The sequence below is a fragment of the Fundulus heteroclitus genome, chromosome 7 (assembly GCF_011125445.2).
Source record: "Fundulus heteroclitus isolate FHET01 chromosome 7, MU-UCD_Fhet_4.1, whole genome shotgun sequence".
Classification (NCBI taxonomy): domain Eukaryota; kingdom Metazoa; phylum Chordata; class Actinopteri; order Cyprinodontiformes; family Fundulidae; genus Fundulus; species Fundulus heteroclitus.
In genome coordinates this window covers 18,118,249-18,140,899 of record NC_046367.1, presented here as the reverse complement: position 1 = coordinate 18,140,899, position 22,651 = coordinate 18,118,249, and the positions used below count along the sequence as shown (strand labels likewise).

The window sequence follows — 22,651 nt, the reverse complement described above, 5'->3', positions numbered from 1 at the left end:
TGGTCTCATGTGGCAGGATGACCTTTTTATGGCTTGGGACAAACTGCAAACACTCGAGGTTTTCTTTCAACAATGGCTTCCTTCTTGCTACGCTTCCAGAGAAGCCAGCATTGTGGATTGTCCCGTGGACAGATTCTCACTCCTTCCTGATCCAAAGACAACAGCGCTCTCTCCGCCCACCGCACAGCAACGATCCCCGTAATGTTTGCTGCTGCCTAACGTGTTGTCCTTCATCTTGATTTTTGCAGCATGTTATTCGTCGTGGTCGCATTGTGTTACTCAAAAAGGGCCTTGGGACAAAAAGGGTGCGTCAGCCGTAGTTGTAAACAAATGCTCTTTTATTTACCAGTTTAAAAAGTCAAGGAAAGGCATCATTTTGCAGAGTGTAAAGAAAAGAAAAACACGGTTTGTATTCAGCGCACTTCTAAAGATAGTGTGACATAGAATGAAGCTTCAAAGATCAACTATGGTCTCCGAAGGCAACTGTACAGCTGGCCGTTCATCCAAGTCTGTTATCAATAACTTTGTAGCAGAAGCCAGATCAGGTTTGGGTTCAGACTCAATACAGCGGCCTCCACAGTTATGGCCATCCCTGGTAAAGACGTGCAACACACCCAAAAATGCAATAAGAGAGTAGTATGAAGTTTTTAGAGCACATTTACGTGTCGTTTAGAACCTTTTGAATATTCAACGTTAATACAATTATTGGTATAACAGTCCAGCAATGTAATGGCCAGCTCTTTGCATATCTAGTCTGAAATTTTAATGATTTATTTTTGGTGATGAGTTCCAGGTCTGAGGTTAGAATACCTCCTTTCTGTCACTCTGATCTTTGGCTCCCTTTACAGTGTCTCTGTCAGGACTGCAAAATATAACCTCCAGTCACAAGAAACGTGCTAGTAAAATTTAAAATATTACTGTATTTATTGGAAACATTAATGTTCCTTTATCTTTCCCATTTAGAAGCGCGACAAAGAGGCTTCTGTGTTGTACCGTATTGTGAATTTCTCCAATGTGAGATCAATAAAGCTTATTTATGTTACAAATTAAAATCTTCTTAGATTATCCGATCACCATACAGTATTATTTAGAAAAAAAACAACAATACTGTGTAGGAACTGCCCAACAACATTGAAGATTATGAAAACTAGAACTGTTGCAGCTCTGAGCCTCATTTATCTGGTTCTTTTTTTTAACAGTGTCGCCACCCAGTGGTCAGAAAAGGATCCTCCACCCGTGACAAAAATCTTAAAAAGATTTGCTTTCTGGAGCATTTGTGTCCTTTCTGCAGGCAAGTGAAGGTGTAGCAGTGTTAAAACTAAATAACCAACCCATCATTAAAATAAACAAGTGCTCACCGGACTAGCTGTCACTTTAAAATAAAAACGAAATAACAAAAACAATGTAAGTGTAGAGGCTGGTTTTTTAGGGCAAAGGCACCTCTTCGTACGTGATCTGCACATATGGAGGTTTCATGGGCAGGTGCCAGTACTCGAAGTTGTAGTAGAGGTAGAAGCTCTTGTCCATCACAACCTCCTCGTAGGCTTCCAGCAGGCTGAAGGCGAGGTCGAAGATCGACTGGTGCGGCCTGAACGGGTGGTAAAAGCGCCGGATGTCCAGGGCGAGGTTTTTCAGCGCGGGCTGGCCGAAGATGGCGCTGTCGTTGCCCAGGTAGCTGGGCTCTCCGCTGTACAGGTAGATCTTGGTGTAGTTGGTCTGCGAGCGGCTGGACAGCTTGGCTCCCAGCTGGGCCAGCTTCCTGTACGTGCGGTGGACGAACTGGGAGCAGTCGTACGACTCGAACCACACCGTGGCGTTTGGGCCGGGGTCAGAGCGAGCGGTCCAGGTCTCGTAGTAGATGCCGGTCCGGTTGTCCTCCTGCACCCACTGGGCCATGGCGTTGAACTGAGTCCCTGCGGAACAAAAGGACCGTTGAAGAAAACTAGGCGCCGATGACGGCTAGAGAAACGGGATCGTTTCAGAATGTCGAACAAAGTTGAATATCAGAAAGAGAGAAGCTAAAAATCTGCTACTTTTTAATGATCATTTCATTTATTAAGGAGAAAATATAACTGCCCCCCCTATAAATCATGAATTAAATTTTAATTCACTCAAACCCTGAAACCTGCCTGACATTTTATTAACATGTTTGATGATCCAAAACCATTGAAGAATGACAATAATAACTACAAAAGTAATTTCCCCCTGGGATCATTAAAGTATGTATGAGTCTGAAAAAGTTGTTCCTGCGTAACAGCGAGTGAGAATGCTAATCTGCAGAATGATTTGAGCAGAAGTGCAGAAGATCCCCACAGAAGAGAAAAGGTGGCTGAAAAACATTGAAATCAGATTTGAAGAATTTTTAAAAATTGAAGAATTAGAAGAAATGGAAGAATGTGAAGAATTAGAAAAAATTTGAAGGAATTAGAAAAAATTTGAAAAAACTTGAAGGAATTTTGAAAATTTGAATTAGAAGAATTTGAAAAAAATTGAAGAATTTGAAAAAAAATTGGAAAATTTGAAGAATTTGGAAAAAATTTGAAGAATTAGAACAATCATAAGAATTGAAAGTATTGGAAGAATTTGAAGAATGTGAGGAATTTGCATTGATTTCAATGGGAACAGCCAAAAAAAATTGCACAAAAAGTGAAATATTTTACAAAGAGTAAAAGTTAGCATAACCATGAGATATAGCAATCATGCCGGGAACGAGCCGAACATTTTGATACCAAAATTGTTGAAATCGGTTGAAGTATGCAGGAGTAGTTAGACGCCGACAGAATAATGATAATAAAGAAAAACAGGAAAACAATCAGTGAGAATGCTGTATAGCATTCTCACTGATAAAAAAAGAGCATTAACAGAAGAGATCTGTGACAGGGAGAATACTTCTTCCAGGGCGACGGCAGGTGTGGCTGACGGAGGCCGGATATTCGGCATCACCTGTGACTTCTCCGATTTTCTCCAGGGTGCCGTTCTGCGACCAGTGCAGGTCGTCGATGCCGTCGAAGAAGCAGGCGGCTCCCTGGTTGCACCAGAAGGGCGCGAACACGTCCGGCCTCAGGTGAGGGAAGGTGCAGTTGCCCAGCTGGAAGAGCTCGTACCACTCCATGGTGTAGTTGGCTCCGGTCTCCAGGCTGCTGAAGCCCACGGCGTCGTGCATGATGTGCTGCGGACGACAGAAACGTTGAGAAGGATGCGTTTCCCTCGACGTCACACGGCTGCATATCTACGACGGCGCCTGAAGCTGTGAGGAGAAGCGTCTGCAGCGATTTTTGGTTTGCTCAACATCAAAAGCCTGTTGCACTTACGAACTTCCCCAGCGCATCTCCGTACTTGAACTCCCACACGGGCGTCTGCAGCCTGTAAACAGAGACCACGTCGCTGTCCCTCATGCGGGGAATGCGTCCGTCGCGGTCTCCGGTGGGGCAGAACGGGTAGAAAGCTTCGCAGTAGGGGTCCACAGGAGGTCGTCGGTCAAAGCGCCTGATGAGGACAGAAGGGATGAGGGACGACCAACATTAAATCACTTTGGATCAGTTTAACCATTACATTCATTGACCTAGAGTTTTTTTTATTTTGGGTACGTCACCAGTTTTGCACTTTGAGAGAGAGAGAGAGAGAGACCACAATTTCTGCTCATTCTTTGCAAATTAGCTCACTCAGACCAGATGGAGGGCGTCTGTGAACATATGTTTTCAGGCTTTGCCCCAGACTTTCAGCTGTGTTTAAGTATGGACTTTGACTGGACCATTGCAACACATACGCTTTGATCTAAAACCTTTCCGCTGTCCCGTCAGGTGTCTGCTTCAAACTCCAGCTTCAAATGTTTTAGGGAGCAAATAATTTCTTTCCCCTGCACTGTACAACGCTAATTACCTAAAGGAAGCTCGTTTCTACCTATAAAAATGACCACATAAATCAAACATTTTAGAAAGATATTAGTGACAAATAAATAAATAAATCACAGAAACCATTTTTTCCAGTCTGTTTACTGCCATTTATATAGCTGCTGTTTTAACTCACTTCCTTAAAGTGACACCTGGCAGAATCACGTTAAAAATGGAGGGTTCATTAAAAAAAAAAAAAATGGCTGAACTACAACAAAGTTTTCAACGAAAGTCCAGGTTTTGACACCAACCACCCAGAGGTTTGTTTTGGTTCAACTAGACGAGCTTTATGTGGATGTGACATAGAGACGGTGTGGTCGGTCACATGACAGGGCAGCAGGCTGCATACCTGTAGGGGACAGGCCACCGCTGCGGCTCGTCGCTCCGCAGCTCAGCGACGACGTGGAGGAGAAGGAGCAGCTTCACACACACCAACACCTCCCTGAGAGACATGGCGCCGCGGCAGAGACGAACCCCGGAGTGAGGACAGAGCTGTTGCGGTGATTGTTTTCACATGATCCTTTCCTCTCTCAGCGGACTTCCGCTTCTTGCGGTCACGTGGGTTTGTTGACGAGACGCGTCGTTCGACGTCACCGAAACAAAACAAAGAAGAAAGTTCCTTTAAAAGTCTCTAATGGCAAAACTGAGAGACCAATAATAATAATAATATAAAAAATAATAAATTACATCATTAAATGTTGCTGAAAAGCATGAAGAAATAATTCATGTTTTGTTTGTGGTCAAGAATGTTTTCCTACTTTTGTTTATTACTTTAAAATTATTATTTTTTCTTATAATGGAGGATTAAAAAGAAAACGAAACATGGTCTGGATAGGATATTCTTCTTTATATAAAAAAGCAAAGGCATCAGAAAAACGCTGCAATCAAACGCTGCAATCACTGAAAACAGAAGCAAAATTAAAATGCTCCCAAATACCGAAAACAACGGCTTAAAAATAGCTGGGTAGGAGAGTGAATTATTATTATTATTATTAACAATGATGCTAGTTTGTTTTAATGTTTTCATATACATTTTACTTTGTTATCCATTGTCCCTCTAATCGCACCTTATGTTAAGTTAATTTACTTTTTCAAACTAAAAAAACAGGACTTTAACTTCCTTCAGCTTTTGCTTTAAAAAAATTGGACAGTTAAACTTGTGTTTAGATAATAATAAAAAATGACTACGACTAATAAAAAAAAAACTTTCAGCTTTTTTTGAGGTCCCGTTGCAAACACACGGGGGCGCTACTGAGCAAAGAACACGCCTGAAACCATCAGAAGAGGAACAGTGGAAAAGGGGGCGGTGCTCTCCACTGACGCTCCGCCATGCTGCTCGGCCTCCTGCACCACAGCGGCCGCAGCTTGCTGACTCTCAGGACGCTGCAGACTGTGAGGAAAAGCTCGTCCTCCTCCCAGATGGCCAAACGCGTCGCCGTGGTGCTGGCGGGCTGCGGGGTTTATGATGGAAGTGAAATCCACGAGGCCTCCGCTGTCCTGGTCCATCTGAGCAGAGGAGGTGCGACTGTAAGTCAGCTTTTTATCTCCCTGATCTGCCACGGTGTGGGTTTATTACGTGGACGTGTTAATTAGTCACTCGTCCTGACTTTCACTGTGCCCAGACCGATGCGATCTTATGATTTATTTATTTATTAGCCACGCTGCTGGTGTGATCTGATCCTGGTCTGACCTCTGCAAGCAGTGAGTGACATTAAGTGGATTTAAAGGGAAAACGCCTGCAGCAAGGGCAGACGACTATAGTGGGAGTTGATCATCAAGTCACAATAGTTAACATAAGCAAACTTTTACCTTTTGTAGATAATGTAATTCTCTCAGGATGTAAATGTTTAAAGCTTTAAAATGTGATTTAAATATCCATAGGGGACCGCAGGTGCTGCGACGAGGCCTTTTAATGACGTTTCACAGAGGGCTGAAATGAAAGCATGCAGCTTTAATTGTTTTTAAAAGCAAGGAACAGGAGCCTAGGTTTGGATGTGTGGTTATTATCTGATTTATATAAAATCACAGCTATGCATAGTGGTTAAACTGTATCCGTACGCCTGGTTGTTTGGTTCAGTCTCCCTTTTTCCAGTGGCAGAGAAAAACCCCATGGCCTCTTTCATCCGTCACCCAGCTCCTCGCAGGGAGTCGGGCTAAGCATTTGACGGAGAAACGGTGGAGTTAATGGAAACTGGCTGGCTTGCATGGACTCCGCTTTTAAGCACTCAGTAGGGTTGATGTGGGGGGCCGTTCCAGATGATGAGGAATAAGATAAGATAGGCTTTATTGATCTCACAATGGAGAAATTCACTTGCCACATCGGTTCATACAAGAAGGTGCAGAGTAGGGAAGGTGCATTCAGTTATATACAGTTATATATGTCCTCCACCTTTCATTTTAATGCTCACCACTCAGGAGGATGTTGCAGCCCCCATGCTTGACAACTGCTGTTTCATCAGCGTGGGGAGCTGCAAATTTCCGTTAACGTTTTAAGGTGTGAATTTTTTAGTGCAAGGGGACTTCCTTCTTGATCTTCTGGTTGACGTTGACATGGCCGTGAAGCAACGTCTTCGCTTGCTGCCGAGGCCGAGAAGAGCCGGGCTTCCGAGTCCAGTCCTTGGCCGGGTGGAGAGCGTCCTGGGAACGGCGGCGCGTTCTGAGACCAGCTGAGAAGCTCGCCCTCCTTTTCAGCATCTGTTTCTCTCACACTGCCATATTCAAGGAGACAGTTTGGGCCACGTGTGTCCAGTTTGGACACTGCTGGACAGTCGAATATAAAGCTCCTGGAGGTTCTCTGACCTCACCTCTAATAACAAACGTATAGACTGTGTTGAAAAGCTGAGTCTGAGCAAGAGAAACCAGTCCTAATGTTGCTCTACCGTTTCTGAGAAGCCGCGATCTAATCATCGAGCCAGAATTATTTCTGAAGCTTGTAGCTGGTCAGAAAAACCCGGTTTGGTTTTACTGCAGCGGGATAACGAACGTGCATCCAGATCTTAGTGGGGGATGCACTTATATCTTTGGAGATGTATGTATACTTGTCTGGCTCAGAGGAAATAAGCTCAACATTTAATTTAAAATGTGCGCCGCTGTATAATTATTCCGCTCTGATCAAAAAGAGGTAGTTACAAATTATATTTATAAACCGAGAATGTATATTTATGCTCAGTCCATCTCTGAAAGAAAGTGTGCGTGTTCTGTAAAAAGCTTTTTTTTTTTTTTAAATCTAAAGTTTTAAAAGTGAATTGCATTTGTGCACTACAGCCTTGTCATATAAATCCTTTGCATTCTGGGGAGAAGTTCTTGCCGACTCTCATACCCGGCTTTCTGGCGCTGTGCTCCGACTCCCTTGCAGCCCAGTCATCCTGTGCTCTGAAGGTTTTTATGTGCGCATGAATCCGCTTGATAATTGCATTTATAAATATTAAAATTGGCCCCTGTATTCCACTGTTCTCACTACCTTCTAGTAGTTGTAAAGTCCGGTTGAACAGAGCTTCCTCTGCGTTTTCGCGCATGCATCGAAGTAGAATTTCATACCAAATGTTTCCTTTCTGCAGCGTAGTGAAGTTCCTGTTCAGTTTAATTCTTTGCTTATTTTAGTTTTCCTCTTATTGTACCTCAGGGCTGTAATTGTGCATGTCAAAAATCCATGCACACTGCAGACATTTCACCTTCTTCTGGGTGTTATAGGCTGCTCAGTTGTTTAACGTTGCGTTTGATGGCAGCTGGGACGTTTGAATTTCTCACTTTAAACGAGGAAGCATAAAAACATTCCTTTCTTTTTAAAAATCTTCATTCTTTTTCAGTCTGCTCGCGTAGAGCCGTGTCTCCTGTGATCACGGCTGCCTCTCTCTGCTCACAGGTGCAGATGTTTGCGCCCAACATCGACCAGATGCACGTGGTGAACCACCTGAAAGGCGAGCCCTCTGAGGAGAAGAGAAACGTCCTGGTGGAGAGCGCGCGTCTCGCCCGCGGCAACGTCCGGGATCTGTCTGAGCTCAGCGCCAAAGAGCACGACGCCGTTATATTCCCAGGTTCGCTCAGGAGGCGTGGCCTCCTTGTCTGCAGCACGTTTCCCCCCCTCCTCACTGAACAGAGGTCGGCCCGGATGGCGGAAGTGAAAGTGCGGGCCCAAAACGCTGTGGTTCTGTTATTTCCTCAGGTGGGTTCGGGGCAGCGAAGAACCTGTGCACGTGGGCGGTGCAGGGGAAGGACTGCTCTGTGATCGAGGAGGTGAAGACCACCCTGCAGGCCTTCCACAGCGAAGGCAAGCCCATCGGCCTCTGCTGCATCTCGCCGGTCCTGGCGGCCAAGGTGTTCCCGGGCTGCGAGGTCACCGTCGGCATCGAGAACGACGACAAGTGAGTCTTAGCGGCTTCGGGCGGCTGAACAGCACGAGATCGATGGAGCGGAGGAAACGCCGAATCCCAGAATGTAAAATGGGCTTTATCGCTTTACGCCTAATGCAAAAAGGAAATGAAAGTTTATTCACTAACTGCAGGTTTAACTACATGGGAAAGAGCTTTTGAACAAGACTCCTAACCTCAAGTTCCTCTCCGTGTTCAGAACAGCGTGGCTTCATGACCACGAGAGTTTTAGGAGGGTAAGGGGTTAGAAAATGTAAGTAAAAGCCATGAGAAGCCAGTTTGACGTGAGAAAACTCTGCAGACTTGGTCAAAAGCCCAGGGAGCATTTTTTTAGAAGCTGCAAATGGTTTGGTTTTATTTAGGCAGGCAACTACTCATTTGCGGCAAATGAAGTCGTGATAGAATGATATCAAAATATCCGTTATCGTTTTTAGTTCTGACTGTGTGAGAGTGGATCTCAACTTTACAATATTCAACATATAAAAACACCAGGGAACCAGAAATTTAACATGAACATCTTTTGTAAAACCGGAGTCGAATTATAAAAGATTTCTCATAACATAAGGGACTAAAGGACCAAAAGTTTCTATTTTCGGATCCGTCTGTTTTTTTGTGTTTTTTTTCTCTACAGCACCGATTTCTTTTGCTTTCCTTCACTGACATGATGAAAACGCTTCACCATCCTACATTTTCCCACAGATTGAGCCCTTATGTTAGACGTCCAACTAACCTCAACTAACGCAGTTGTCAACCTCAAGTCTTAAGACCTATATCATTAGATGCAGTGGAGAATAAATTCCTTTAAAAGTGCTCAACATGTGCTGGAGAGGCAGCACCTGCAACAGAAACAGCAAGGGGCCCTGAAACACAACCTTGAGGTACACCGTTCTAAAGTGAACTTGGAAAAAGCAGACCTGTGATTTAAAGCGGATACAGGAATAAGATCAGTCTGTTAGATGAAAAGGAAACAATTTCAACATTGTTTCAACAATTTAAACATGAAAGGCAAATTTTCTACGTCTGCAGAATGTGGGTAGATATAATTACAATTGGTCAGGTATATGGTCTTGGATGCAGAGAGGTGTAGGGTGTAGCAATAAAGCATGCAAAGTAGCAACGTGCATTAGATGGGGCAACTATATAGAAACAGATAAACTAGCTTTATTTTATTTTTTTATATAGGCAATATATAACAAAGTTCATTTGAATGTCTTACTAACAGCAATACCTACCCAACGTGCCCAATATTCCTAATGCGTATGTGGTTTGTAAAAAAAACTCCACTGTGGAAATCCCTTTAAACATTTGCCTTCTCGAACCATATGAGATGGAAATTCATAGAAAAATGTCAATTATTGGGAAATACTGTTGAAACCGGATATTTAAATACGCTATTTAAAATGTATTAAACCACAAAACCTTTTTTCTCTCAGACTTTTTTTATTTCCCTCAGCTAAATTGCAGAATGAGTTTTATATTTTTTTTACTAGCCTTTTCTAAATTCAAAGCCTCCCTTAGCATTTTTCTTTTTAAACTGTATAGCTTGGGTCAAACATTGTAGGTCTCCTTCCACAATCTTCTCTTCATTTGGCACTGCTGCATGTTCATCTGCAGGACACAGACCCCGTCTGCTACCTGAAAGGTGTGGACGGCTGGACCGTCCAGTGGTGTTCGTAGTTGCGGCACCTTTACACATCTGGAAATTCCACTCAAAGATTGGCTGATGTTGTTTCACGTTGTTCCATTCCTCCACAACGCTGCCCCCATTTAACTTTCCCTGATTGTTTAATGCCAGAGTCACGTTGGTGTATGTAAACTACTGAATCTGTAGAAAGTAATCAAAAAATGTCAAAATGTTCAAATGCATATAATTTTTGGGCTCCTTATCAATCAGGAAAGGTTTGTTCTGATTTGATGTCCAGCAGTGACTGGGGGTGAAAAGGTTGACCCACAAGGTCTCAGGGAGGGTAACACAGGATACAAGTCTGGATAGGTAAGGAGTTTTAAAATGAAACCAAAATGTTTTGATCCCTACGTTATACTCGTGACCTAAACCTGAGTGTTACTCGAGCGCTGCAGAGATCCCCCCCCCATCTTCCTCCACACAGCCAATATCTCCTCTCCTCCTCCTCCATTCAGGTATCCAGATACGGCTGACACGGCCGCGGCCATCAATCAGCTGGGCTGCAAACACGTCAGCAAGAGCGTCGGCGAGAGCCACGTGGATGAGAAGAACAAACTGGTCACCACCTGCGCCTTCATGTGCAACGCTCCCATCCACGAGATCTTTGACGGGATCGGATCCATGGTGCAGGGCGTCCTGAAGCGTGCCTGATCCCACCGAGACGTTGAAGGCTGGACGGACCGGGGGAGGGTAGATCTGCCAAGTTATTTTTGTAGACGCCTGCTGAGCTGATGCTAAGGAAATTCTAATTCAATTATAAAAAGGTTACTCTCTAAATGTTAGCTTTTAGGGGTTAATTCTGGCTAGGCCATGCTAGTTGAATTTAAATTTAGACAGAATGGCTTTATTTCATATTTCATTGTACTCTATCGGAGTCATTTGTTCATCTATTTTCTGAGACTCAATAAATAAAACTTGCATTGCATTTGAGTTTATTTCACACCAGACACTCGGGAATAAAATATATAAATACATAGTTTTTGGTTTAATTTTCTTACAAGATTGGACACACACACACACACGTGGCGTTAAACCCGTCACAGTCAGAGCTTCCTTGTGCTGTACACCCGCTGGTGTGCGTCGCTGGTCATCCTCAGATACGAGCCCAACACCGAGCACTCCGGCACCCTCTCAACGTTCCCCACCACATCGATCACCCCCTCCACTCCCTCTGAGCTCAGCACCGAGGACGCGTTGGCGCAGAACTTCTCCACCAGGTCCTGCTGACTCAGCGGCTTCCTCCAGTGGCCGTAAAAGGTGTTGCACCGGGCCGTGCAGCTCCCCCCCTGAGCCGTCTCTACCTGGACCTCGCAGTACATGTCGTCGAAGCTGGGCCGGTTATCTGCGGGCGTCGTCACCTCCACTTTAGACAGGAGCTCCCGCAGAGCGGGCCGGTTGATCTGAGCCGGGTCGAAGGAGGCGACCGTCACTTTGTTGTCCAGCAGGGCCGAGCAGGCGTTGAACTGGAACGAGTGCCGGGCCTGGTGCTCCGTGGTGGGCAGCGGGACGTCGATGTACTTGGATGGAGGCACTCTCAGGGTGACCCGTCGGATCTGGCTCGGGTCAAAGCTCCACACCGTCTCCTGGAGCTCTGCGCTGGCTGCCAACGCGGCGTCCACCAGCCAGTGCATGGCCAGGTGAGCGGGGATGCGCTTGAAGGCCACATCCTGATCCTCCAGGATCCACCTGAAGGCCCCGGAAGCGCAGTCGGGCATCGCAGACGGGCTGTAGTCCTTGTAGTACACCCCCAACCCGCTGTCCACGTCCAGGACGGCCGGGTTCCCCTCCAGTCCTGTCCGCGCCAGCCGGGCGGCCTCCAGGCCTCTCCGGGCCGCGTTCCCTATGTGGAGAGGTTTGGTCTGAGTGGCGGCGTTGGCTAAAGGCGCCCCGGCCGAGGAGGCGGCGATGGCCAGCGCGTGACTGCACTGAGACGGAGACAGGCCGAGGAGTTTGGCTGAGGCTGCGGCGCTTCCCATCACTCCGACGACGCTGGGAGGGTGGAACCTGAGGTTTCAAGGAGGAGGACCAGATGAAGAGGTTTGTGGACAATAATTACTGTTTATAAATCATGTAAATAGAAGAAAAGGAATACATGCGTTACAGTGCCTCGTATAATGATTTTAAACCTTTGGACATTTCCACGTTTTGTCTCAACCACTAACATTTTTTTTGTACTGGTGTGACAGGTTAAAACAAAGTAGTTCACCGTTGTGAAGTGGAAGGCAGGACGATTCATGGTTTCTGCATTTTATTTCATTAATTCACCAATAATCTGAAAAGTGTGGCATGTATTTGTATTCGTCCACTTTTATCTCTTAAACTCCAAATTAAGACCCAGGGCGACCAGAAGCAGCGTAACAGCATCCACCTGGTTGCCACTCGGTCTCCGTCGACATCCAGCTCTTCTGTTTCTGCCCTCAGAGGCTTTTTTTGATGAACATTAGTGATCGACCAGCAGACAGGTCAGGGACGGCGTTGCGATGAAGTTCAAAGCAGAATTGGGGAATAAAACATTGTCTCAAACTTTGGTCAGCCAAAGCACCGATCCGCCTCAGTCGGAAACCGAAAGAGTGCAAATCTACCACAGCATGACGTCAGTGCTCAGCCTGCAGAAAGCCACAGCTCCAGTTACATTAAGTATTAGAAGCTGGCCTCTATGGAAGAATGCAAAACGAGAGCCACGCAATATATAAAGCAAACCTGTGGTACAAGGTGCTTTGGTCAGATAGGACTGCAGTTAAACTTTTGGCCTACATGCAAAGCGAAACAAACGGCGCTTCACTCTGAGCGCTCCGATCCCACGGCAAAGCTCTGTGTTTGGAGAGCATGCTGTTGGGATCTTTTCCTTCGTCAGGGTCAGTGAACCTAAACGCAGGCTAACAGTGAAGATGACGGGCCGCGAAGCACTTCTGACTAGGGTGGAGGATCACCTTCCTGCAGGAGGACAACCTGAAACGCACGGCCAGAGCTGCAATCGACTGTTTAGATCAAAGCTCGCTCATGTTTCACAACGGCCCAGTCTAAGTCCAGACTTAAATCCAACTGAGACTTTATGGTAAAATCTGAAAACTGGTGTTCGCAGGGGTTCTCCCTCTGATCGGACTGAGCTTGAGCTTTTTTTTTTTTATGCAAAGGAGGAATAGGCAAAAATGTTCAGTGGCTAGATGTGCAAAGCTGGTAGAGACCTACCCTAAAAGAGCAGCTCTGTATGCGAAAGCTGGTTCTCCACTGTATTCACACACGACTAGAAATACACACGTCTTAGATTTCTATATGTAAAGCCACTTTGATCTAATGTATTATTTTGTCACTTGTGAAATCACACAAAGTTTATGATTGCCACATGGAAAAAAAGTTTCAGGGTAATAAAAATCCTTGCAGGGCTCTGTATTCACTGGAGAACAAAACTATTGCTCACTTCTTAAAGATTTCACAGCCGCTTTCTTTTTGGACTGAGATTAAAAAAAGAAAAAAAAAAAAGAATGCTTTCCTAATAAGCAACATCAAACACTTCCTGCACAGTTTATACACTTTATTCAACTTAAGGTGAATAAGCCTTTTAAAGCTCAGATGTCTTTGGGGTGCATCCGTTTACAACTGCAGGGGCAGTGATTCAAAACTAAGCCAACGTGATTTTCTGCATTTCTCACCTTTCAGGGATGTTGTAGGCCTCCCTGGAGAATCTCAGCAGCCGCCCTTGCACCTCAATGCCGACATTAAAAGCCAACAGCAGGTCGAGACCAGAGGGCCGGCTGGGCAGCTGCTCGGCCAGCGCCAGCAGAGCCGGCAGGACGGCTCCAGAGGGGTGGGTTGCTGGATGCCAGGTGTCGTCGAAGTCCATGGAGTGAACCTGGAGTCACAGCAGGGCTCGTCAAAGATCACAGCAGAGCTAAACTATAATATGCACAGAGCCTGGCAAAAATATTCACATTTTGTCATGTTGAAACCACACATTTCAGTGCCTTTCATTGAGATTTTACATTAAAACAACACAAAGTAACAAATCAATGCGCAGCAGACTTTTCAGAAATACAGGTGCAAAACAACAGCGGTTGTAAAGTGACAAAATGTGTCAAAAGTTCCAGTTGCTGGAGGGAAACTTTTAGCAAAAAACGCCGTTCGTGCATTCCTGAGGCCAAACTTACCGCGATGCCGTTGACGAAAGCCGCGTAACATGGAGGCAGAGTTAAATCTGATCGGCCCCAGACGCTGCTCCTCTGCTCGGACGTGAACGTCTACAGATGAACACAAGAGATCTTCACTGAGCTTCCAGCTTTTACTCCAACTCAAAGCAAATCTCAGCGTGAAGAAGAACCGGACTGGGGGGGGACAGGACACTTTACCTGGCTGTACTTGAGAGCCTTGTTGAAGACAGCCGTCCTGGTTCCCAGCAGTCCAACACCCAGGGTGTCCAGCATCATCCGTTTGCTCCTGTGGATGACCCCGTCGGTCAGCTGAGAGGGGCCGAGGGCATGGATAGCAGCTCCGAAGCTGTCCGTGATACCCTGAAAAAAGGTGAAACGCTTGAATAAAGAAAATGCAGACGTGGAACAAAAAGACTAAGAAATAAACATTTGCGTTTGGAACGTCAGCAGATACTCTCCAAAGAGATCTGAGTGAATATTGCGGAGATAATGCTGAGAAATTGCAAATCTCTAGGAGAGAAAGAACTCGTCTGTACCTTGCGCAGCATGGTTTGCTCTCAGCCAGTCTCTGAAGTGACAAACCCATCTAACGGCACCAGTCTTTTATAGTTAAATAGCCGGCCTGAGGGCTGGTCTGTCAAATTTCCAAAGTGGCTAAAACCCACTCTGATGAGAAGTGTGCACTTTCACAATGACTTGATGTTGTCTTATCGAGTCTGACCGCTTTGGGAAACGTCTCCCCAGATGTCTTGGTTTTGCTTTAATGGCAACAGCTTCGGCTCAAATGTCAAGTTTAATTTGAAATACGATAGCAAATTTTTTTTTTGGAGACATGTCTGATGAAACCAGAGTTGAAAGTGTTGGGCCATAATGACAATGTTTACATTTGGGAGAGAGAAAAAAGGGGAAACTTGCAAGTACGGGGGTGGCAACAGCATGTTGAGGGAGTGTTTTGTTGCAGGAAAGACCGGTGAACTTCACACATTATGAGGAAAGAACAGTATGAGGAAATGTTGGAGTAATGCATGAAACATCAGCTTGGAAGTTAAAGCTTGGGGGGGGGGACGTAGCTTCCAAATGGACAGTGAACCTAAATCACACAGCCACATTAATTACAACCTGGTTTAAGGACAACAAGGTCATGTTTTTTAGTATTGCCATTACAAACCCTGATGTCAACCCTGTTGATCATTTGTAGGCAGATGTTAAAAGGTGTGTTTGAGTAAGGCAGCCTGCAAACCTGAGCAGAAGCTTATAGGAGGACACCTACAACACTTACACAGTTTATAGGGAAGTGCTATTAAATATGAAGGAAATGTGGGGAAACCTCTGAATATGAAGGAAGTAATAAAACATTAAAAAGAAAAAAAAAATGCTGTCTCGTGTTATTCTACTCTTTGCTTAAAATAAATAAGTTTCTTGCTCTTATCCGACCTAAGACAGAAGAGTTTTTGTCTGACTTTATGTACAACGAGGAACGGAAATTATGCCGAATGTAACCATCAATTTATATATAAATTGAGACATTTATATATAAATTTGTGATTTATCTTTTAAAACGTAAAAAAACAAAAAATAACTTCTATATTGTAATCTCTTCTTGCACAATGATGTTTTTCATGTTTTCATGTTGTTTTAACTGTTTAAATATTTTCTTTCTCGTTAAACTTTGCTGAAAGTTAATTTATTTCTGCATAAATATAGTCAAACAGTGTTCACTGACTCCCCAAAGTGACTTGGGTAAGAGGCTATAAACTATCTTTCACAATATTTGTCTTTTTGAGATCGAGCAATAATAATTTGGCAATAATAGGAACTTCTGCAGGGGGAAATTTGTCACGAGGCTAAACCAAGTCACCCGCAACCAGTTACCTGACTAAGCACACCGACTCCAAACAGCTAAAAACGAAAACCGTCGCCCGTCGGCTCAGACCACAGAGTAGGAATTGAAGAAATTAGAAAAACTGCCCACAAGAAAGAGAAAACCTTACAGGATGTTATTAAAACAGATATCTGAATATTTTCTGTAATGAAGCGCCATAAAATTGTGCCATTTATGGTTAAGTTATGGTTTAGTTATTGTTTCAAAAGAAGGGCATTGTCCCAGTAAAGATGTGCAAGAGGCCTTAAAACAATGAATTTATTTGCTGTAGTAACATAATCTCACAGGTGAATGTTGAAAAAAAAAACCTAACATTTAACTTGGATACATTTCTTTTAGTTTTGGAAAAAGTGACGCCTACGATAAGAAAATATATATTTTTTTATTGGCACCTAATAGCAATCCCTTCAAGTGAAATGTAAGGGAACCTTTTTCAAGCTATTAATTTCCTCTTTTAAGTTAGTCAGAGTGTCTCTTTAAACTTTTAAATAGTCATTTATTACTCCCTGGTTCCCTGTGGTATAAATGAGTTGTGACACAGAAGCCCATTTCCCAAAGCATTGCTTCAAAATGGGAAGGGGGAAAAGAACACGCTCATCAAAATAAGAAGGACTTGCTTGATCGGCAGATTTCCTTCAACCCAGTTCTGTTTTTTAACCGCACACAGTGAGCAGGATGGAGACGGAGGGAAGGAAATCTACGATACTTAGTCACAAAACTTCAGCAGAGAGGGGCATCTTCAGGTCACCAAGTCAACATGACAGCCAATCAGACGCTCAGAGGATTTACAACAGCACCGACCTTCTTGCTGGTCATCTCGCTCCCCTGGACTAAACCCTGTAGAAAAGAGACGAGGCAGCCTAAGACAGGACCAAGCAGAGATGATGGGAGCACCAAGAATGACGCAGTATGTTGTGTAGAAATATTTGATTTTCTCCCCACCTCAATAAACGTACTCAGATTTGGTTGGATTTTTTTTTAAAAAATTCTATATTAATGCTGCAATAAAGGATTTTATTTTATGGCTTTTTGAACAACTTTAACAGGATCTACAATAAAAGTAGAAGACATTGTTTTAAACTTACACAGTCTTTATCATCGGAATGTATGTATTTGTTAAAAAAGGGTTAGTGAATAAGTAAGACAGTAAAATAATCTTTAGATAATAATCCTGATCATTACGCCTATATTCATGTATTTTAACTAAGTGATAATTTGCAGGACGTATTCCCCCCGCTGGGGTATAATGCAGCTTCACAGCTCGGTTTTGCACTGTTATGGAAAATATCATTAGTTGTTATATTAATTAGGCATTTTTATGGAAAATAATAAGAGGTACTTTTGGTCTTTAAACTGTGTCTCCCCTCTGGGGCAGAAAACACACAGCTCACAGGGTGTTTGCTTTAAGGTCTGAAAGCTATATTATGGTTCTTGAGGTCATCTGGCTTGAGCCCTGATAGGACATCTGGGTGCTAAATCTGCCTTACTTCATGAAGACCCTCGAGAGAATAGTCTCCTTGTTTTGGAAGCAGATAGGACCTGGAGTCACAGTGTCTGGGCCCAAAACCCCCAAACTAACTGGGAGGGGTTGGTCAGTCTGATAAAAGATGGGTTTGCGAAGAAGACGCTAGACAAAGAAGCTTGCAATGGCTGGGAGAAGGACGTGGGTAACACACTGAAACTAAGCTTGTAAGTTTTTTTTTGTCTCTTTGGAATTTCCAAATGAAATAAATATGCATATATTAAATGTTTGCCTCTGATGATCTGTTTCTTCTTTACTATCAAATCTTAAACAGGGGTAAGACGGGCCTTCAGAAATAAACAGGAGCAGGCCCATATTGATTTCAACAGCATGTTGAATGTTGTTTTTTTTTCATTCTTTATTTCTCTTCTTCGAACGCATTTCATTTATTGCTGACTAAAAGTTTTGTTCTAACCCTATCTGTCCACAAGAGACAGGGATTAAGTTTTCCATGATGACCCACGGTGAGTCTTTAAATAGTCTTTCTTTTTTCTTTGTGTCTTGGAGACACCTAAGAAGCCTTGGCTTGACGACAGCGTGTTATCAGTCCGCTGCCGACAGGGATTTCTATCTCTATTTCAAGAAACCTAGAACCCAACTCCCTCAAAGACTTGATCTGGTTGCTCAAACCTCGGCTTCAGCATTTCTGTTTGCTGTCTGAACATAACATCACTTTGGAGGACAGACTCACGGACATAGTAAGCATGCTTTCTGTCTCTCTCTATCCCAGGGAAACTATGGTTCTACTGCTTATAGGTCTAATTCTGACCCTTAAAACTGCTCAGCTCAAACCGACTTTATTTGAGAAGTGGATGCAACTTGAAACAGCTGAGCAGAAAAGATCAGTGAGAAAGTTGGATAAAGGCTATGTGGAACAGAGGTAAAATTATGGGTCATGGGCATTTCTTGACTATATAACTTCTTCTCAGATGGAGGAATGTAAAACAATATGTTGAATTATTTTCGCAATTAACAATTATGAACAGGAAAAGACAAAATTTGATTCAGATTTAAGTAATAAATCACAATGTGTTAATAAATAAGAAAAAACCCTATCCACGTGTGGTCATACAGATTATTATTATTGTTGTTTTGAGGTTCCTGAGATGAAATTCCTCCTAAATTCCCTCACTTCCCGGTTTTCCTTCCCTAAACTATGAGTGCTGGGTGTTCGTTCAGTGTGGATGCTGCGTTTTCATCTCCAGGACAATGGGTGTCACTCTTGCCATGTTTTATGACCATTGCTTGAAAGGAATAACAAATATCAGCTGAGGTGATTCTGGGCATTTCTTGGATAATTCAGATAACCAAGAGAGGATCGGCAGCTTTGTGCCGACAGCAATGGATAACCACAATGACACACTGTCAGAGGTGAGGCTCACTTAGCAGCAGCAGGCAGAGGCTGCTCCAGAATATTTTTAAAGGCTTGACCAGATGGGGGCCACGTTTAATGTTGGGGTGGCACAGCAAAACCACAGGCCATAATTATGCTGTTATATTTAGGGAGAGGAAGGAGAGGAGCCATGAGTGAGTGACAGACATCAAAATGCTAAGAAGGACAAAAATGACATGGGCGTCCATAAATAAACGTCTTGTTACAGCAACTTCTTGGAGCTTGTGATCTCCTTTCAAAAATTCATGTTAAAGACGATGATGCATTTCCAGATGCATCTATAAAATAGACTAATGTGCAAAATGAATTTAGTTTGCTTATTCAGTTTAAAAGGTAAAACGTAGTAGTTTATTTTAGGGCTGGATGATAATTTAATATCAATATATATCAATCGATAAACATTTATCAATGATAGAAAAAAGGGTCACTAAAAAGTTCAACATCATAACAGCTTTTCTTCCTTTTGCATTTTAGCCATGTAGGTTAATATTACAGTCATTACATCCTCCCAACCAATCACAAACACAGAACCAGGAACCAAGCCCCGCCCCCTTCAAAGAGTTCAGAGAGCACATGTTTTTTTTTTTTCTTTTTTTTAAACTTGCAGTTTTGGTTAAAGTTGGTTGAATAAAGGGTTAAGTTTGAATTCGTTGCTTTTCTGTTCTGTATCTAAAAATAGGTAATTAAGCAATAGCCTAAAATGGCCAGAGCTGAACTTAAAATACATGTTTTGAATTTGTTGACAATTATCAATATCGATCAATTGATTTCTATTTTATCAATGTACTTTTTTTCTACATCGTACAGCCCTAGTTTATTTAATACATTCATTTTTGTTCATTTTGATGAGCAGATACTGAAAAAAATCACTTCTTAGAAAATTACAATAATCCACAAGACCAATTAAAAAGGGGGTTTTCGACTGGAAATCAGCCTCCTCAAAACTGTGACCATGTACTTTACAGTAAATGCAGTCACTACTTGGTCGAGGCGCCTTTTGCATTAATGTCTGCAGGAGAGCAGTAAGATTCCCTGGTTGACAGCTGCACTGTCTTTGGACCTGATAAAACTCGGTGGACCAACACTAGCAGCTTACCCGGTTTGGGTTCTGCTCTCCGCTTCCTCCAGACTCTGGGATGTTCTTTTCCAGATGACATGCAAAATTTACCTTCATCTGAAAAGAGGACTTTGCAGCATCGCATCCTGCTCCTCTTCAGCCCAGACTGAAGATTTGCAGATATCACAAAGGATGTGACATCTGCAGCCCATGTCCTAGATACAGCCAACAAGTCCCGCTGCAGTACAGGCCTTGTGATTCTCCAAGGAAATCTAGACCGGGCTTTGCTCCAGAATCCTCTCAGGGCTTCGACTGTTCATTAAGTGGAAGGAGTTTTTCCTTCCACCTAACCTTCTATTAACAGGAGTGGAAACAACTCTCTGTGAACAGCCAGCTTCTTTAGCCTACATGACTTTCTGTGGCCAAGGTTTACCCTCCCTGAGGGTGGGTGTCAAAAACAAACCCCTTTTCACAAAACGCGTCAAGGCGTTATGGTTTGTGACAGGACTGATGCAGCAGGGGGGTTAGAAGTCAGCGTATGTCCCTGACTTGCTAATTAATTTAGTCCCAGCTCTTCATTCGCTGACTTATATAAGAGTAAGCTGCTTCACTATCTGAGGAAGCGATGTGGCGATGAAGTATGGTGTGTGCAACTGGGTAGATGAGCTATAGAATTTAAATCTTAAGCTTTTGCTTGAAACAACAGGATCAGTCCACTGAGTTTGTCTCCCATTGTTGGTTTAAAAAGGTTTTAGAGTGACTTTAAACACAGATTTGTTTTAGCGTTGGCGTGACTGACACACGACACGTTGGCTGTATGTATGTAAATCCACGGCTGTGCCAAATGCGGCTTGTGGTTCGTGACTCTATGATGGAAATGTCTCATTAAAGAGGACACCGTCTACTGGACAGCTGTCAAGTCACCAATCAGCTTATGTAGACCAGAACATGACTTTTTCTGTGTAAAGTAAATCTCTTTTTGTTCCCTAAATGTTTTCTCTGATAAACAGAATATTGGATTTAATCCAAATCCGGTTTGTGATGAATTTATAAAAATGTGTGCGTTTTGAGCTGAATTACGGGACCAAATGGACTCTTTTGGTGGTATTCTGTTCAGATTTATGGGCATTGCCACTCTGTGCCCTTCCGTAGTGGCGCCGCTGGAAGCTGGAGACATCATTTGCGTTTTTTCCCCCCTCCTGTCACCATCCTTGCCCGTCTATAACTGCGCGTCTCTAGGAGAGTGAGCGAGGAAAAAAGGGGGCGGAACTACAAAGACATCCCTAACAACAGCATCTCAACAGTTAAATGTTAATTTATCAGTCAGCCTGGTATGTACGCGCACACACGCACATGGTAAGCCCAGGCTTCATAAGCAGGCTGCCGCCGCCGCCGGCACCTCACTGTCTCCACTGATCCTCCTGCTGCTGCAGCGCACAGCGCCTCGCACAACATGGCACTGGCCGACACGGAGCGCGCAGCGTCCGGCTGCGGGGACCCGGGCACCCCGTTCTCAGAGATCATCGAGCTGAACGTCGGCGGCCAGGTGTACGTGACCAGGCACAAAACCCTGGTGGCCGTGCCGGACTCGCTCCTGTGGAACATGTTCACCAAGAAGTCCCCCAAGGAGCTGGCGAGAGACAGCAAAGGACGCTTCTTCTTGGACAGGGACGGCTTCTTGTTCCGGTACATCCTCGACTACCTGAGAGACCTGAACCTGGTCCTGCCGGACTACTTCCCCGAGAAGAGCCGCCTGCAGAGGGAGGCGGACTTCTTCTCGCTGCGGGACCTGGCGAAGCGCCTCAGCCCGCGGGTGAGCAAGGACAACTCGATCTGCGAGGAGATCAGCCAGAGCGACACGGAGGACGGCGCGCAGTGCTGCTCCTCCGTGGAGCCGCTGCGCGCCCTGTCCGCCGGCGGCGCCATGCGCTCGCCGTCTCTGGACTCCAGAAAGTCCGGGTACATCACCATAGGATACCGCGGCTCCTACACCATCGGCAGAGACATCCAGACCGACGCCAAATTCAGGAGGGTGGCGCGCATCACCGTGTGCGGCAAAACCTCCCTGGCCAAAGAGGTGTTCGGCGACACGCTGAACGAGAGCAGGGACCCGGACAGGCCTCCGGAGAGATACACCTCCCGCTACTACCTGAAGTATAATTTTCTGGAGCAGGCGTTTGACAAGCTGACAGAGGCGGGCTTTCACATGGTGGCCTGCAGCTCCACGGGCACCTGCGCCTACACCAGCAACGATCCAAACGAGGACAAGATCTGGACAAGCTACACTGAATATGTCTTCTGTCGGGAATAACAAACTCATTCGTGCCATTTCAATGTATATATATATATATATATATATATATATATATATATATATATATATATATATATATATATATATATATATATATATATATATATATATATAAAGGACTGTCTTTTCAAACGTACACGTTCTTGTGCTGAATTGTAGGGAATGGCTGAGAGGAAACTAATTAGACATGAAGCATCAGAAATAGATTGTATAGACGCAGTTCTGACAGTATTTCACTCAGAAAGTCAGTTAGGAGCTTAAAATTGAGTAAAGCTTCATTTTAACATTGGTGCCTCCAAAGTGGGTGGGGGTGGTATGTGTTGGTCTTTCAAAACTTACTGAACTTACTCTCCAGCATCTTAGTCTCTCACTACGAAGGGAACTTCTGGTTCTTCAA

General features: G+C 44.1%; 4 protein-coding genes across 4 annotated transcripts; 2 read left to right on the top strand and 2 right to left on the bottom strand.

Annotated features, from left to right (window-relative positions):
- Positions 1-890: 890 nt before the first annotated feature.
- cln5 (CLN5 intracellular trafficking protein) lies at positions 891-4,461 on the bottom strand. The gene is made up of 4 exons (XM_012864319.3): positions 4,240-4,461; positions 3,312-3,486; positions 2,944-3,169; positions 891-1,913 (listed from the first exon to the last, which is right to left on the bottom strand). The coding sequence occupies exons 1-4, from the start codon at positions 4,341-4,343 to the stop codon at positions 1,426-1,428; spliced, it is 993 nt and encodes a 330-aa protein (XP_012719773.2). The 5' UTR covers positions 4,344-4,461; the 3' UTR covers positions 891-1,425.
- Positions 4,462-5,161: 700 nt separating this feature from the next.
- Positions 5,162-10,866, top strand: zgc:162944 (type 1 glutamine amidotransferase). Its single transcript, XM_012864321.3, has 4 exons — positions 5,162-5,417; positions 7,753-7,924; positions 8,053-8,251; positions 10,397-10,866. The coding sequence occupies exons 1-4, from the start codon at positions 5,220-5,222 to the stop codon at positions 10,590-10,592; spliced, it is 765 nt and encodes a 254-aa protein (XP_012719775.2). The 5' UTR covers positions 5,162-5,219; the 3' UTR covers positions 10,593-10,866.
- An 87-nt stretch (positions 10,867-10,953) lies between these two features.
- Positions 10,954-14,641, bottom strand: acod1 (aconitate decarboxylase 1). Its single transcript, XM_012864257.3, has 5 exons — positions 14,623-14,641; positions 14,285-14,446; positions 14,087-14,176; positions 13,592-13,791; positions 10,954-11,945 (listed from the first exon to the last, which is right to left on the bottom strand). The coding sequence occupies exons 1-5, from the start codon at positions 14,632-14,634 to the stop codon at positions 10,985-10,987; spliced, it is 1,425 nt and encodes a 474-aa protein (XP_012719711.2). The 5' UTR covers positions 14,635-14,641; the 3' UTR covers positions 10,954-10,984.
- A 6,518-nt stretch (positions 14,642-21,159) lies between these two features.
- Positions 21,160-22,288, top strand: kctd12.1 (potassium channel tetramerisation domain containing 12.1). Its single transcript, XM_012864221.3, has one exon. It carries the CDS (start codon positions 21,394-21,396, stop codon positions 22,249-22,251), a length of 858 nt encoding a protein of 285 aa, XP_012719675.1. The 5' UTR covers positions 21,160-21,393; the 3' UTR covers positions 22,252-22,288.
- Positions 22,289-22,651: the final 363 nt, after the last annotated feature.